At 36.7% G+C, this 16496-nt stretch overlaps 1 protein-coding gene across 1 annotated transcript; it reads right to left on the minus strand.

Moving 5' to 3' along the window:
- Positions 1 to 13432: 13432 nt before the first annotated feature.
- Positions 13433 to 14011, minus strand: LOC117279318 (secreted RxLR effector protein 161-like). The gene has a single exon (XM_033658816.2). The coding sequence runs from the start codon at positions 14009 to 14011 to the stop codon at positions 13433 to 13435; it is 579 nt and encodes a 192-aa protein (XP_033514707.2).
- Positions 14012 to 16496: the final 2485 nt, after the last annotated feature.

The raw sequence follows: 16496 nt of genomic DNA on the forward strand, positions 1-16496 counted from the left end.
TCTGAATGCTCGACTGGTAGCTATTATTATAAGCAAACTCCGCAAGTGGTAAGAAATGATCCCAAGAACCTCCAAAGTCTATAACACAAGCGCGAAGCATATCTTCCAATATCTGAATAGTGCGCTCTGACTGTCCGTCTGTCTGTGGATGAAATGCTGTACTCAACTCCACCCGCGTGCCTAACTCACACTGTACAGCCCTCTAGAAATGTGAGGTAAACTGCGTACCTCGATCTGAAATAATAGACACGGGCACACCATGAAGGCGGACAATCTCACGAATGTAAATTTCAGCTAACCTCTCTGAAGAATAGGTAACTGCCACTGGAATGAAATGGGCTGACTTGGTCAACCTGTCCACAATGACCCAAATTGCGTCAAATTTTCTCTGAGTCTGTGGGAGCCCAATAACAAAATCCATAGTGATACGCTCCCACTTCCACTCAGGAATTTCTAACTTCTGAAGCAAACCACTAGGTCTCTGATGCTTGTACTTAACTTGATGACAATTTAGACACCGAGCTACATGTGCAACTATATCCTTTTTCATTCTCCTCCACCAATAATGTTGCCACAAATCTTGATACATTTTAGCGGTACATGGATGAATAGAATACCTGGAACTGTGTGCTTCTTCAAGAATTAATTCACAAAGCCCATATACATTAGGCACACAAATACGGCCCTACATTCACAGAACCCCATCTTCCCCCATAGCAACCTGTTTGGCATCACCGTGCCGTACCGTGTCCTTAAGGACAAGTAAGTGAGGATCATCATACTGCCTCTCTCTGATGCGCTCATATAAAGAAGACCGAGCGACTGTACAAGCTAGAACCCGACTGGGTTCTGAAATATCTAACCTCACGAACTGATTAGCCAAAGTCTTAACATATGCAGCTAATGGCCTCTCACCAACTGGAATATACGCAAGACTGCCCATACTCACAACCTTTCTACTCAAGGCACCGACCACCACATTGGCCTTTCCGGGGTGATACAAAATGGTGATATCATAGTCTTTCAATAACTCCAACCATCTTCTCTGCCTCAAATTAAGATCTTTTTGTTTGAACAGATACTGAAGGTTGCGATGATCAGTAAATACCTCACACGAGACACCGTAGAGGTAATGCCTCCAAATCTTCAGCACATGAACAATGGCTGCCAATTCTAAGTCATGAACAGGATAATTCTTCTCGTGAACTTTCAACTGTCGCGACGCATATGCAATTACCTTGCCATTTTGCATTAATATTGCACCAAGCCCAATGTGAGATGCGTCACAATATACCGTATACGATCCTGAGCCTGTGGGTAATACCAATACTGGCGCCGTAGTCAAAGCGGTCTTGAGCTTCTGAAAGCTCAACTCACACTCGTTTGACCATCTGAATGGAACACCCTTCTGGATTAGTCTGGTCAATGTGCTTGGTATAGATGAAAACCCTTCCAAGAACTGACGATAATAACCTGCCAAACCCAGTAAACTCCGGATCTCTGTAACTGAAGTAGGTCTAGGCCAATTCTGAACAGCCTCAATCTTCTTAGAATCCACCTTTATGCCTTCTGCCGATACAACATGTCCCAAAAAGGCAACTGAGTCTAACCAAAACTCACATTTTGAAAATTTGGCATATAACTGATTATTCTTCGAGGTGTGAAGCACACTTCGAAGATGTTGCTCATGCTCCTCTCGACTGATAGAGTAAATCAAGATATCATTAATGAATACAACCAAAAAAGAATCCAAATAAGGCTTGAACACCTGATTCATCTAATCCATAAATGCTGCTGGAGCATTTGTCAACCCAAATGACATCACTAGGAACTCATAATGCCCATACCGAGTCCGAAAAGCTATCTTAGGGACATAAGATGCCCTAATCTTTAACTGATGGTAACCAGATCTCAAATCAATTTTCGAAAATACCTTGACACCCTGAAGCTGATCAAATAAGTCATCAATTCTTGGCAGCGGATATTTGTTTTTGATAGTGGCCTTGTTCAACTGCCGATAGTCTATACATATCCGCATCGAGCCATCTTTCTTCTTTACAAATAATACTGGTGCACCCCAGGGTGAGACACTGAGTCTAATGAATCCCTGATCAAGCAAGTCTTGTAACTGCTCTTTCAATTCTTTCAACTCTGGCGGGGCCATACGGTATGGTGGAATAGAAATGGGCTGAGTGCCCGGAGCCAAATCAATACAGAAGTCAATATCTCTGTCGGGTGGCATCCCTGGCAGATCTGCAGGAAATACTTCTGAAAATTCACGAACAACTGGTACTGAGTCCATAGAAAAGACATCAACAATGGGATCGTGAATATAAGCCAAATAGGCTAGATATCCTTTCTCTACCATACGCCAAGCTTTCATATAAGAAATAATCCTGCTGGTAGAATGGCCAGGAGTTCCTTTCTACTCTAATCGAGGTAACCCCGGCATAGCTAGGGTCACTGTCTTGGCATGACAGTCCAATATAGCATGATAAGGAGACAGCCAATCCATACCCAAGATGACATCAAAATCTACCATATCAAGAAGTAGAAGATCCACACTAGTTTCAAGATTACCAATTGTAACCACACATGAACGGTAGACATGATCTACTACCACAGAGTCTCCCACCGGTGTAGATACATACACAGAAGCACTCAGAGGATCATAAGGCACAACCAAATATGAAGCAAAATAGGAGGACACATATGAATAAGTAGATCCTGGATCAAATAGAACTGAAACATCTCTATGGCAAACTGGAATAATACCTGTGATCACAGTATCAGATGACTCGACCTCAGGCCTAACTAGAAAAGCATAAAATCGAGGCTGGGCCCCACCACTCTGAACTGCATCTCTGGGACGGCCTCTAACTGGCTGGCCTCCACCTCTAACGGTCTGACCTCCACCTCTAATGGCCTGACCTCCACCTCTAAAGGCATGACCTCCACCTCTAATTGCCTGACCCCTACCTCTAGCTGGATGAGCAGGCGGTGAAGCAACCGGTGCCGGTATGATGGCACAAGAATCTTGCCGAGATCTGTTACTCGCCAATCTAGGGCAATAACTCCTGATGTGACCAATGTTCCCACACTCATAACACCCATCCTGATAAGTGCTGAGCCTAACCTGGTAAGTGCTGAGCCTAACCTCGACGAAGTAGTGACGAGGCTAAGGCGGTTCACTTACATTAACCTGTACGCAATATTAGTAACAACAACAATAATAGAAATAAATTAGGTAATTCATTTATAATAATTGAAGGTAACTCAACAGTCATAACCAATTATTATTTCCATTATTTCTGTTGCAGCGTGCAACCCGCTCTCACAATTATAATAATTAATTTATGATTAAAAATAATTTATGATTTTTCAAGTAAGCAGACAAACAATTAATTGACGACGTATAGACACTCGTCACCTCATCTATACGTCGTTTACATGCAATTTACATAACAAACAATTTAAGGGTTTTATTAAGTCAAGGTTAACCCCGACACTTACCTCGCTTTGCAAATTCCAATCAATTATTCAACCACAACTTTTCCTTTTAAATTTTCCTCCGAAAGCTTCAAATCTATTCACAAATAATTCAATATATTCAATACTAATCATAGGAATTAATTCCATATGAATTTACAAATTTTTCGAATAAAAATCTGAAATTCATTAAAATATTCGGCAGTAGGACCCACATCTCAAATCCCGAAAAAACTCACAAAATCCGAACACCCGTTCCGATACGAGTTCAACCATACCAAATTTGTCCAATTTCGATATCAAATGGACCTTCAAATCTTAATTTGTTTTTTGGAAGATTTTATAAAAATCTGATTTTTCTTCCATAAATTCACGGATTCATGATATAAACAAGTATGAAATCATGAAATATAATCAATATAGGATAAGGAACACTTACCCCAATATTTTTCCGTAACAATCGCCCAAAAATAGCCTTACCCGAGCTCAAAAATGGGAAAGAATTGAAAATGGGTCGAAACCCCATTTCCAGAACTTAAGTTCTGTTTTTGGGATTTTTACCCTTCGCGAATGCGGTCAGTGCCTCGCGTTCACGAAGCACAATTATGTGCTGTCAAATTTTACTCTTCGCGAACGCGAGGACTACCTCGCGAACGCGATGCATGCCTGGCTTGGCCTTCGCGAATGCGAAGGCTAATTTTTCTGGCCAGTCTCTTTCCCTTTGCGAACGCGAGGATTCTATCGCGAAGGCGAAGCTTTGAACCTCAAGCCTTCGCGAACGCGGTCACTATGTCGCAAACGCGAAACACAAAATATGCCAGCCTAATTTGCTCTTCGTGTTCGCGAGAGTACCTTCGCGAACGCGAAGAAGAACATACCGGAAGCCTGAAGTCTGCAGAAAACCAGATTTCCTAAGTCCGAAATCATCTCGTAGCCTATCTGAAACTCACCCGAGCTCTCGGGGCTTCAAACCAAACATGCACACAAGTTTTAAAATATCATACAAACTTGCTCGCGTGATCGAATCGCCAAAATAACACATACAACTACGAATCGGACACCAAATCAAAGGAAGTTTTCAAGAAAACTTTAAAACTTATATTTTTACAACCGGACGTCCGAATCACGTCAAATCAACTCCGATTCTCACCAAATTCAGCAGACAAGTCATAAATATTATAGTGGACCTATATCGGGCTCTGGAACTAAAATACGGACCCGAGGTCAATAAATCCAATATCAGTAATTTCTTAAAAATCATTAAGCTTTCAAGCTTTTAATTTTTCATCAAAATTCCATAACTTGGGCTAGGGACCTCGGAATTCGATTCCGGGCATACGCCCAAGTCCTAAATCACGATACATATCTACCAAAATTTTCAAAATACTAATCCGGATCCGTTTGCTCAAAATGTTGACCAAAGTCAACTTAGTTGAGTTTTAAAGCTCTATTTTCCATTTTAATCCATTTTTCACATAAAAAATTTCCGAAAAAATGTACGGACTGCGCACGCAAGTCGAGAAATAATAAATGGTACTTTTTAAGGTCTTAGAACATAAAATTACTTATTAAATTCAAAAATAATATTTTGGGTCATCACAGTAGAAGACATAAAGAATCAGAGAAGGCCACTAAACTTTTAAGTTGAGAAGTTAGGCAATGAATAGAGATCAAATTGTATTTGAAAGAAGGAACATAAATAAAAGACTTTATGCAGGATAATCTGAGGTGCAAGTGTAACGGTCCCAATTTCAGTCACTTTTACTCGATAACTATTTGGCAGGTTAATTAACAAGGGATGTGGCAAGATTATAGTATCAAACAAGAGGGATTTATTGAAAGTCATGTGGTTGGAAGCTCCTGAGTCTAGGATCCATATGTCAGTACTTGATGTAAAACATTTGCATGATAACAAGCTAAAATCAATGGAAAGAACAGAAGCAGAGCATGTCATTGTACCTGCAAAATTCACAGTTCCATTAGGAATACTCGAGGTCTCTCTACCATTCCTAGAGTGAAAATGCTGCAGCAGGGAAGCTAGTTGCCCATATTGTTCTTTGGTTAAGTTGACATTGGAGTTGCAGTTTCCTTCCAAGGATTTCAGCTCTTCGTGTTTGGCAGAGTTAGTCTCAGGTGCACCATGTACATTGGCCACAGTTCTCTTTCCTTTGTCAAATTTGGGATTTGAGTTGAACCCCTGAGGATATCCATGTAGCTTATAACACTTGTCTTTGCTGTGACCTAGGCGCTTACAGTAGTCACAAAAGGGACGTGGTCTGGTGATATTAGGAGAGTAGTTGCTGGGAGAGTAGTTGGTTCTAAAATTATTGTTCCTTGATGTATTAACATTGAATGAGGCAGAATCTACATGTTGTTGGCCATTTCTGAGATTGTTCCTCAAGGCACTGACATTTAAAGACGAAGAATCCATCATAACATGATTGTTCGGCTTAACTTCCCTCTGCTTCTCTTCTTGAACTAAGCAGGGAAAAGGCTTGTGCCATAGAAGGCAAGGGGTTCATCATAAGAATGCTCCCTCGCACAGTTATGTATACTTCATTCAGGCCCATCAAAAACTGAATTAAACGCCTGTCTTTTTCAGCTTTATGCATATTTTCCTTATCACCACATGTGCATTGACAAGTGCATTGTGTCTTGGCACTCAGTGTGCTCAGTTCCTCCCATAGCTTCTTCATTTTAGTGTAATAGCCTATGATGTCTAAAACTCCTTGAGAAAGGTCATTAATTTCCTTTTGGATTTGATACAATTTGGTTTCGTTGGTCAAATCGTAATGATCCTCCAACTCTCTCCACAACTCGACGACATCATTTGCATATTCAACACTATCAGCAATCTCTTTGACAAGAGAATTTAGGATCCATGACATAACCATATCGTCGCATCGTTCCCATAGTCGAAATTTCAAAGGCTCCTTCTCTGGATCTGGCCGTTTGTATTCGCCATTGATGAACCCTAATTTATTTTTGATAGAGAGGGCTCACATAACACTCCTCCTCCAGGATCGATACCCTAAACCACTGAAAAGAACTGGAACTAGCATCGCGCCAGGATTATCTGAAGGATGCATGTAAAGAGGACTATTTGTATCGACGCCAGACTCCACTTCGAGGACAGACGAGGGACTACCGAACTCAATACTCGAATCAGTGATAGCCATGAGATAGGACTCGATTTGATGAAGATAGAATCAAAAATTGAAGAGAAAAATGGCAGATCGGACAATTAAAGACAAACGCGATCTTCTAGGGCAAAACTCAAAAAGAAAAATTGGGGCAAAAGTTCAATCGACCTCACTGAAGATGATGAGGAGACAGAAGAGTGAGGTGCTAGGCTCTGATACAATGTTGAGCTGTAGATGCAGCAGATGAACCGAGCTCGAGCTCGAGCTCTAATGGTGGAGCTCTGGAAGCTTCATAGAGAGAGAGATTGAGAGAAGATATTTTGTATAAAATGAATTGTGTAAAATATATTGGTGTACTGTACAAAGTTATATACATACTAACTTTGACTGACAGCTAAGCTAAGTAGTAACTGACAACATATTTTTGCTTTGTCCTTCACTTTTGTTTGTTATTGTTTTGACTATTTCCATAAGCCGTATGCAATTATTGAGTCGGCAACGTAAAGAACATGTGTGTACGTGTGTGTGATTTGAATAGCACTAATTTGTGGACTTTTTATTAGAAATTTCAAGCTTTGCTTTTGATCTTAAGAGAATCTTTACTTCAGCTAAAATACCGTTCATCCTAGGGGTGGGCGTCGGCCGGTGCGGTGCGGTTTGCAAAGAGGTTCGGTTCGGTTTGTTCGGTGTTCCGTTATTGATTTAGTGTACTGATAACCGAACCAATATAAATTTGATTTGATGATTTTCGGTTTTGTTTGGTCGGTTTTACTTGTTGTTCCTATGATTAAAAGATAACCATATCTTTTGGATGGTTTACGTTGATAAAAGAATATATTTCTATGTTTTGATTTCTGATAGCATAGAATTTGTATGGGTTGTGAGAACTTTTAAATAAAATGGTCTAATGTCGAACATTTTAGTAACTAAAAACCTTTTGCAGCAACATCAATTGGATTCATCAGCAAGGAAAGAAAGCATCATCATCACTGCTTCCCGTGAATCGAGGTACCAACACCTATAGTTTGATCTGTATATCTCTAAGAACTCATTTGGCGTCATTTTCTCATGTGCCATGGATTTCCATGGATGAGAGATACTGCTACAACTTGGGGATTTATTTGGTACCTTAGCTTCCATCGGGTGCTCTTTCGAGCGGATCTTTTTATACAATTGCATGATAGACACAAAATCTTGGTAAGAATCATGGAAACCAACTTGGATATCACATCTGTTGGGCGAAAACTTTCACTATAGTCGAAGAAGCAAAGGGCTTTGCAAAGATAAATTTCGTTTTTTTGGTTAACGCTACCCAAAACCGATCACCGAATCACAATAGACCGAATAAATCGAACCGAATAAACCGAAATTATCGGTCGGTATTATTTAGCGTTTAACTCGACTACACACTCATAAGTTGATAAATCAGAAGTTGAGGTAACTTTATTCGGAAATTCCAAAAGGCATTACAATAAAATATAGTTTGAATCTTCCTCATACTAAAAAGGCCTGAAACCATATTACTGGCATGGCTAATTTCAGAATCAAGGACACACAAGAACGGAATTGGCCAAAGTTATTGAACAATTAAGGATTCCAAGCCTGAATCCTTATATGGTCGATGTACCTTTTTGGCAGCTCTAGTGATTGAGGGACACCCCTTTTATTTCTTCTTTGGAGGTAACATTTTTTGTTCCCCTTCTCTGTATATCTTTTTGGTGTAATATACATGGTAGGTAGGGATGAAAAACAGATGGTCCGGCTGGATATGGACGGTCGAAAACGAGTAATCCAAAAAACAGTTAAAATATCTAATTCGATTCATATTTAATACGAATAGAAAATGGATTAACTGACGGATAATATGAATATCCATATTATCCATGTCTTCTTAATATGATCAGTTTTGGGAGGATTCCTAGTCTAGGTGGGAGGGTTTAACTTTGCAAATTTTGAGTCTTTGCAAATGTAAAAGTTAAACCCATTGGTTATCCATTTTTAAGTGGATAATATAGATCTTATTCATATTTGAACTATTTTTAAAAAGTTCATTATCCAACCCTTTTTTAGTAGATAATATGAATGGATAATTATTTTTTTAATCTGTTTTGCCACCACTAATAGTAGGGGTCTAAGCCTAACCTAATCACCACAGGAGGAGAAAGCTTGGGTGGATGACTTTAATTTTAAAAAAATCTCCCTCAAACTAAAAGTATTTATAAGTTAAAAAATTATAAGTTGTAGTTCTAACTATGATATTTGGATGATTTTACCTATAAACACTTAATTTATAAATGTTGTTAGTGTCTATTAAAGACGCAGATAAATCAAAAAGCGCTTGGCCAAACATCTTCTTAAGTATCTTATTTTTCAAGTTCGATTCTTTATTATTTCTTTTTATACATATTCAAGTTTAGTTCTTTAAACCGTTCTATGTAAAATCCGGATTAATTTCACCGAAGGTCATCAAACTTATCATTTATTTCACAAAAGTCACTTATTTATTTTTCATCACTTAAAAGTCACTCAACTTTACCTTTTTAACTTAAAAGTCATTCTAGTTCAAAACCTATAAAATATCCAATAAGAAATATGACATGGCATTACATTTAATTAAAAAATCTAACAATAAAACCACATAAGCTTAAATAGACCATATCTAAGTTAGACCCATTTCTTCCTTAGCCCAATTACGGTCGGCTTTTTGAATATTAGTTTTAATTTATTTTATATGAAAAACCGATCGATTTCGGTCGGTTTCTTAAAAAATAAATTTTGAGGGATTCTAAAATAGTTTTCTGCATTTTTGCGCCAAAAGAACCGACCGAAGTCGGTCGATTTCGTAAAAAAATTAAAAAATAAAATATTTTGAAAAAATGACCGACTTCGGTCGGTTTTGGACGAATTTTTAGTAGTGAACTTCTACTATGTAATTTTATTATTGGTGTTTCTTATCAATATTTTGACTTTAATGGAATAGTAATTTGTGAAAATAGGTTCTTATTAGCTTGTTGTTCTTGTCTGTTAGTGGTACATTTATATGTTATGTGAGATTGAAGTCAGTTGGTTTTCCAAAATATTTTTTTTTGACGAAACTGACCGACTTCGGTCAGTTTTTTTTTGGCGCAATAATGTGGGAAACTATTTTAGAATCCCGAAAAATTTATTTTTTAAGAAATCGATCGAAATCGGTCGGTTTTTCATATAAAATAAATTAAAACTAATATTCAAAAAATCGATCGAAATCGGGCTGAGCAAGAAATGGGTCTAACTTAGATATGGTCTATTTAAACTTATGTGGCATTATTGTTAGATTTTTTAATTAAATGTAATGCCATGTCATATTTTTATTGGATATTTTATAGGTTTTGAACTAGAATGACTTTTAAGTTATAAAGGTAAAATTGAGTGATTTTTAAATGGTAAAAAATAGCTAAATGACTTTTATGAAATAAATAATAAGTTGGATGACCATGAGTGAAATTAACCCTGTAAAATCCCGACTTGAACTTTGAAGACCGTGACTGTTATTTAGTCCTTTTGGTATCTCCTAATGTTAATTTTATTGTATTTTTTAAGCTTTTCGCAGGCTGAACGATCGCAGTCACTAAACTTTGTTTAAAGAATAAATATCCAGCAACGGCAACCAGAGTATGCAGAACTTACTGGGGAATATATTTCTAACCAATTATAATACTAAATACTAATAATATAGGTTCTCTTGGTTTGGCTAGTATCTTCTCTTCACGTTTTACTAAAAAATTTAAAGTATATCCGGATATCCAAGTTCGAGAAACTTGACAGGTTGTTGGTTTTCTTGAGAGTCAACAGGCACATCATAAATATCTTTTTATTTTAGTATAGATAAAGAGTGTAACATCTCTGCATTTCTGTTGCTTAAGTACTACAGTATAATGTTGCATGTTGTTTAAATAAAATAAATAGTTGATTACCTAAAAACTAGACAATGAGTGGAGTAGTTGATTCTGTAGTGCCAGATCACCCATATAGTGTATTAAACTATTGGAAACTATTGATATCATATTTTATCTCCTTCCCTTTTGTGTACAAAAAATCACTCTAACATAGGGTGAATATGATCAGCTACAAGTGTGAATAATTTAACTTTATTTGCAAACTAAAATTTACGCGGAGAATAATCGTGAACACAATCTATGGTTGTATCTGCTATATATTTCACAATCGAAAACTGAAAATATATTCAGCTTTATAGGTAGCTGGTTAACGTACTCTAATGCGAGCTCTGTAGCATGGGCCTGTAACCAAAGTGGTGGCAAAAGATGTGGTGGAATATTGGGCTTTTCCAGATCATGTTGTGGCTTGGACTAAATTCTGGCTGCTTAGTTCCTAAGGAGATTATACTCTGGCATTTTTAAATTTAAATAGTTAGATAAGTGACTATTTAAATAAGCGAGGTGAAATGCGTGAGGCGTTTCACAGAGCAACCGATCGCGGGAAGGCAAGAGATGTTAAATTTGAAGTCAAAATCACCACAAAGAGAAGTGTTTTAAGAAAATTTGTAAAGTAAATATAAAGTCTTTTAGGCATTATTAAAAGTATGTTTTGAAATGTGTCAAAAGACGAAACAACTTTTAATCAAATTAAACAGGAACTAGGTCATTTTGAAAAAAATATTTTAGAATTGTAAATGATCCCGATATATAAAAGTTCACAATCACGTCTCTTTGACCGATTGCTACATCCAGCCCTCAAAATAATAATACTGAGCCCTAGATATTAGCTGGCAATGGCTTAGCAAGAGGAAGTAAAATGGCCAGAAGTTCATGCTGAGGCACAGATTTATAGAATGATATTAGCTCCAAGTGTGAGTTACATCTGAAAGGAAAGATCATACCAATTTTTTTTTCAAAACAAGCAAGATCCAGGATACATAATCAAACAAGTTATCCAAGAAGTATTTTGTAGAGGAGCAATGAAGATGAGATTAGCAAGAAATTAAGCTTGAACAACTCAACTTCTATCCTTAGAATAGTTTTGGATCCAGTTAGGCTTAGGAGGTTGTGTAGCTATATAGTAGTCAGTAATAGTTGGTTTTTTATATATGTTGTCTCTGATGTTGGGATTTGATGCCCAACAAACAGTCTTTTTTTCTTGTACATATCGTTCAGTTGGTAATTAAATCATTATTATTTACCACCCCCAAAAAAAAGAAATTGGAGCCCTAGATTAATAAGCACTTTGACCTTAATTCGATTCATCATCACTAAAAATTAATCATTAGTTCTACGCAAAGACATGGTTATTTGTGCCATCTTTCTACCGTAACGTGAAATCTGCTAGAACATGTGCAGCGGAAGCAAGCATACTATCCAGGTATCAAATACATGTAAATTAGACAATGATATAATTACGAGATTAGAAATCACTAACCTCTTGAAATCGTTGCACAGATCCTCCACAAAACAAGAATCCAGGGTTGTAGTCTTCTGCTATGGTCCTAGTAAGACCTTGGACGAAATTGCTTTGAGTGGGCAAGAACAATACAACTTTAAAAAGTGAGTTATTGAGTGAAAAATATTTTCCTTTAGTAGACACGTTTTTCAGCTAAAATTAGGGGTTCAAAAACGTGTAGGATTCTACTTATGCAAGCAGAATCCTACTCTAACTCTACCGGATGACTTTTCTCCCAAGTCACTTTTTACCCAAGTCAGTTCAGGTTTTTACTAGGCATAGCATGGACCACAGAAGTAATAAGAGGCTACTAATTATAGTATTAATTCGAAATTTTGCATGAATTAATTTCCACTATAATTAATTGCAGTTTATTCCACTAAAAAACTGTAATTGAACTCCTCAATATGAATTTCGAAAATTCACTAACATTTATTTTAACTCCCCATGTTAAGATCTCAAATACCAATTATTTAAATTAAATCACTGACAATTTAACTTAATCAACTAATTAAATTCTTTATAATTCAGCTTAAACTATTTCATGTGACGGATGCAAAATCCACCGGCCAGGTTTTCATATGAAAACTTATAAGCTTACATAAAGGGGTATCATCAAACTCATAACCGAGTCATGGATTCTATCAACTAATTATTATTTCACAAATGCTATTCGTTATTGTCCAATCTATTAGGCATACACTAACTCTGAATAGAATTGTACCTTTTGATAAATCAAAACAATAAGCAAATCATATTGATCATAATAATTATATCAAGATTAGGAGTATAAGCTCATTCAACGAATTAGAGGAAATATTTTATATATATTCAGTACAAAAATATCTTTTCTCTACTTGGTCCGTTCAATATACCCCAAGTATACTAGCATAAGAAGTCGGAGTAAAACTACTCACATAATCAAGACAAATTATACTATAATCTTGTGCTACAATCGTCAAGATATTTTGCCCAATAATATCTTCGATTGTGAACATAGTTTATTAATTATGAGAATCGACAATTTAATCTTCTGTGCATGAGTTAAAACTCCATACACTAAATTGTCTACTACATAACTAAAAGATACACATGTAACAAATGATCTATTTAAAATAGTACATTATTGAATTGAATAAATTAAATAAATAATTATTCCATAAATAATAAAATACAATACTATGTCTAAACTGTATGGCTAATAGTATATCCCGACAATCTCACACTTAGACTCATAACCATGCGTCCACAACTCGAATACCCATTCCTTCTACATGCTTGTCAAAACTCTTATGTGGCAAGCTCTTTGTAAACGGGTGTGCCAAATTGTCATCTGACGCAATCTTCAACACTCTTGCATCACCTCTCTAAGTTATGTCCCGAATTAAGTGATATTTACGCTCAATATGCTTACTCATTTTATGGCTTCTTGGTTCCTTCGAGTTTGCAACTGCATCACTATTGTCACAATAAAGTACAATTGGTGCTTGAACCGAAGGAACTACATTAAACTCTTTTAGAAAGTTCCCGAGCAAAACAACCTCTTTAGCTGCCTCAGATGCAGCCACATATTCGGCTTCCATGGTTGAATCAGAAACACATGATTGCTTGATACTCCTCCAATTTATGGTTCCACCTCCTAAGGTAAAAACATATCCTAAGGTAGATTTTCTAGAATCTCTATCTGACTGAAAATCTGAATCAGTATAGCCAATGGGTGCAAGATCACCTGAATGATAAACCAACATATAATCCCTAGTCCTTTTTAAGTACTTGATTATATGTTTAACGACAGTCCAGTGTTCTCGTTCAGGGTTAGATTGAAATCTACTAAACATGCCAACAACAAAGCAAGTATCAGGTCTAGTACATAGCATAGCATACATGAGACTCCATACAGCAGAAGCATAAGGGACCGTCTTCATCTTTTCTATCTCATCAGTCATTTTTGGGGACTGATTTTTTGACAGAGAGATTCCATGTCTAAAAGGGAGAAAGCATTTCTTGGAATCTTACATGCTAAACCTGGTGAGAATAGTATCAATATAAAGTGCTTGGGATAAGCCTAATATCCTTCGCTTGCGATCTCGCATAAGCTTGATCCCAAGGATATGTACCGCTCGTCCCAAGTCTTTCATATCAAAACACGAGGACAACCATTCCTTTACTGAATTCAACATGCTCACATTATTTCCTATGAGAAAAATATCATCCACGTACAAAACCAAAAATGTAACTTTATCTCCATCCTACTTCTTATAGACACAAGACTCATTTTCACATTGATCAAAATCGAAGGTTTTAATCGATGTGTCAAAATAAGTATTCCATACTTTAGAAACTTGTTTCAATCCATAAATGGGTTTCTTTAATTTACACAACATGTGCTCATTGCCACTTTTTATAAAACTAAATGGTTGTGCCATATAGATGCACTCATCAAGACTTCCATTAAGAAAAGCCGTCTTGACATCCATTTGCCAAATCTCATAATCGTAATGAGTATCAATGGATAAGAGAATCCTAATGGATTTAACCATGGCTACTGGCGAAAAGTTTTTCTCATAATCGATCCCTTCTTTTTAAGTAAACCCTTTTGCAACAAGCCTAGCTTTAAAAGTTTGCACTTTTCCATCCACTCCTCTCTTTTCCTTATAGATCCATCTACAACCAATGGGTTTGACTCCGGTAGGTGGTTCTACAAGATACCAGACTTGATTGGAGTACATGGACTCCATTTCAAATTTCATAACAGCAACCCATTTATCAGCATCTGTATCCTGTAGTGCTTTGTCGTAATTAAGAGGTTCTGTATTAGGCTCTTCAGGGATTCTATCATAAGATTCTCTCAAGAACGCAAATTGGAGAGGTTTTTAAATAATTCTCCTACTACGAATAGTCACTATAGGTGCAGTCTGATTTTGTTGTTGAATCACAACATCATTTTCTGGAACTGAACCCTCAATGTTATCCTCCACACTTTGCGGTGCTGGGATATCATTAACTTCTTCCTAGAGTGCAGGCTGCAGAACAATTTCAGGTTGCTCAATAATCTGAGGTTGCTCAACATTACTCCCACTACTTTGGAGTAGTGAGATGTCAGGCAATTGCTCTTGTGCATTCTGCTGCCTATTGACATTTCTCCCACTACGATAATACAGTGGTATGTCAATACTGGCTTTCGGGGATACGTTCCAGAGATGAGTCATTAGTTACTGCATAACTTAATTCCTATAAAACTAGTTTACTTCTAGGAATATGGTTCATTAAATAGTCCTGTTCTAAAAATCTGGCATTTGTCGTAACAATTACCTTCTTTTCCTTGGGACAATAAAATAAACTGCCTTTAGTTCCTTTTGGATATCCAATAAAAATGCATACTTCTGTCCTCGATTCCAATTTATTCACTTTTCCTTTAAGCACATATGCTGGACAACCCCAAACCCGAATGTGTCGTAAACTTGGCTTGCGCCCAGTCCACAATTCTGCTGGAGTTGAAGGTACTGACTTTGAAGGAACCAAATTTAGAATGTAATTTACTGTTTCTAAAGCATATCCCCAAAAGGAAGAAGGCAAATCGAAATAACTTAACATTGATCTAACCATTTCCATAAGGGTTCTATTTCTTCTTTCTGCCACACCATTTTGTTGTGGTGTTCCTGGAGTAGATAATTGAGATGTAATTCCACAATTTGATAAGTATTTAATGAATTCCGCAGAAAGGTATTCACTACCACGATCATATCGCAATGTTTTGATATATTTATCATGTCGTTTCTCCGTTTCCATCTTAAGTTCTTTGAATTTCTCAAAGCATTCAGACTTACGGTGCAATAGATAAATGTATTCATATTTTGAGTAATCATCTGTAAAAGTTATAAAATACTCAAAATCACCTCTTGCTTGTATATTCAGAGGGCCACACAAATCAGAGTGAATTAATTCTAACTTATCGCTGGCTCTATTTCCTTTTGAGGAAAAATGTCTCTTGGTCATTTTACCTTCTAAATAGGATTCGCATGTTGGCAGTGCCTCCATTTTTATTGAACTCAAAGGTCCATCAGAGACCAATCTCGAAATCCTATTTAGATTTATATGACCTAGACGTAAGTGCCATAAATAAGTTTGGCTCAATTCAGAAATACGTTTTCTTTTATGTGGCAGATTAATGTTATTTAATTCTTTTGGTTGTTGTAGCATATGAGGAGATATATCAAGAATAAAAAGGTCATGTACTCTGGCAGCAGTATAGATAAAGCATTTATTAAACTTAATAACAACAGATTTATTAGCAAAATAAACATTATAACCAACATCCATTATTTTCAAAACCGAAATCAAATTCCTTCTAATAGAAGGTACATAGAGAACATCTTTCAAAACTAAAACTCTATCACTACTAAACTAAACTCTAATATCGCCTAATGCTAA

The sequence above is a fragment of the Nicotiana tomentosiformis genome, chromosome 6 (assembly GCF_000390325.3).
Source record: "Nicotiana tomentosiformis chromosome 6, ASM39032v3, whole genome shotgun sequence".
Lineage (NCBI taxonomy): Eukaryota > Viridiplantae > Streptophyta > Magnoliopsida > Solanales > Solanaceae > Nicotiana > Nicotiana tomentosiformis.

Excerpts from the sequence above, each read along its gene's own strand:
- LOC117279318 (XM_033658816.2), bottom strand. The coding sequence starts at position 14,011 with ATGACTGATGAGATAGAAAAGATGAAGACGGTCCCTTATGCTTCTGCT.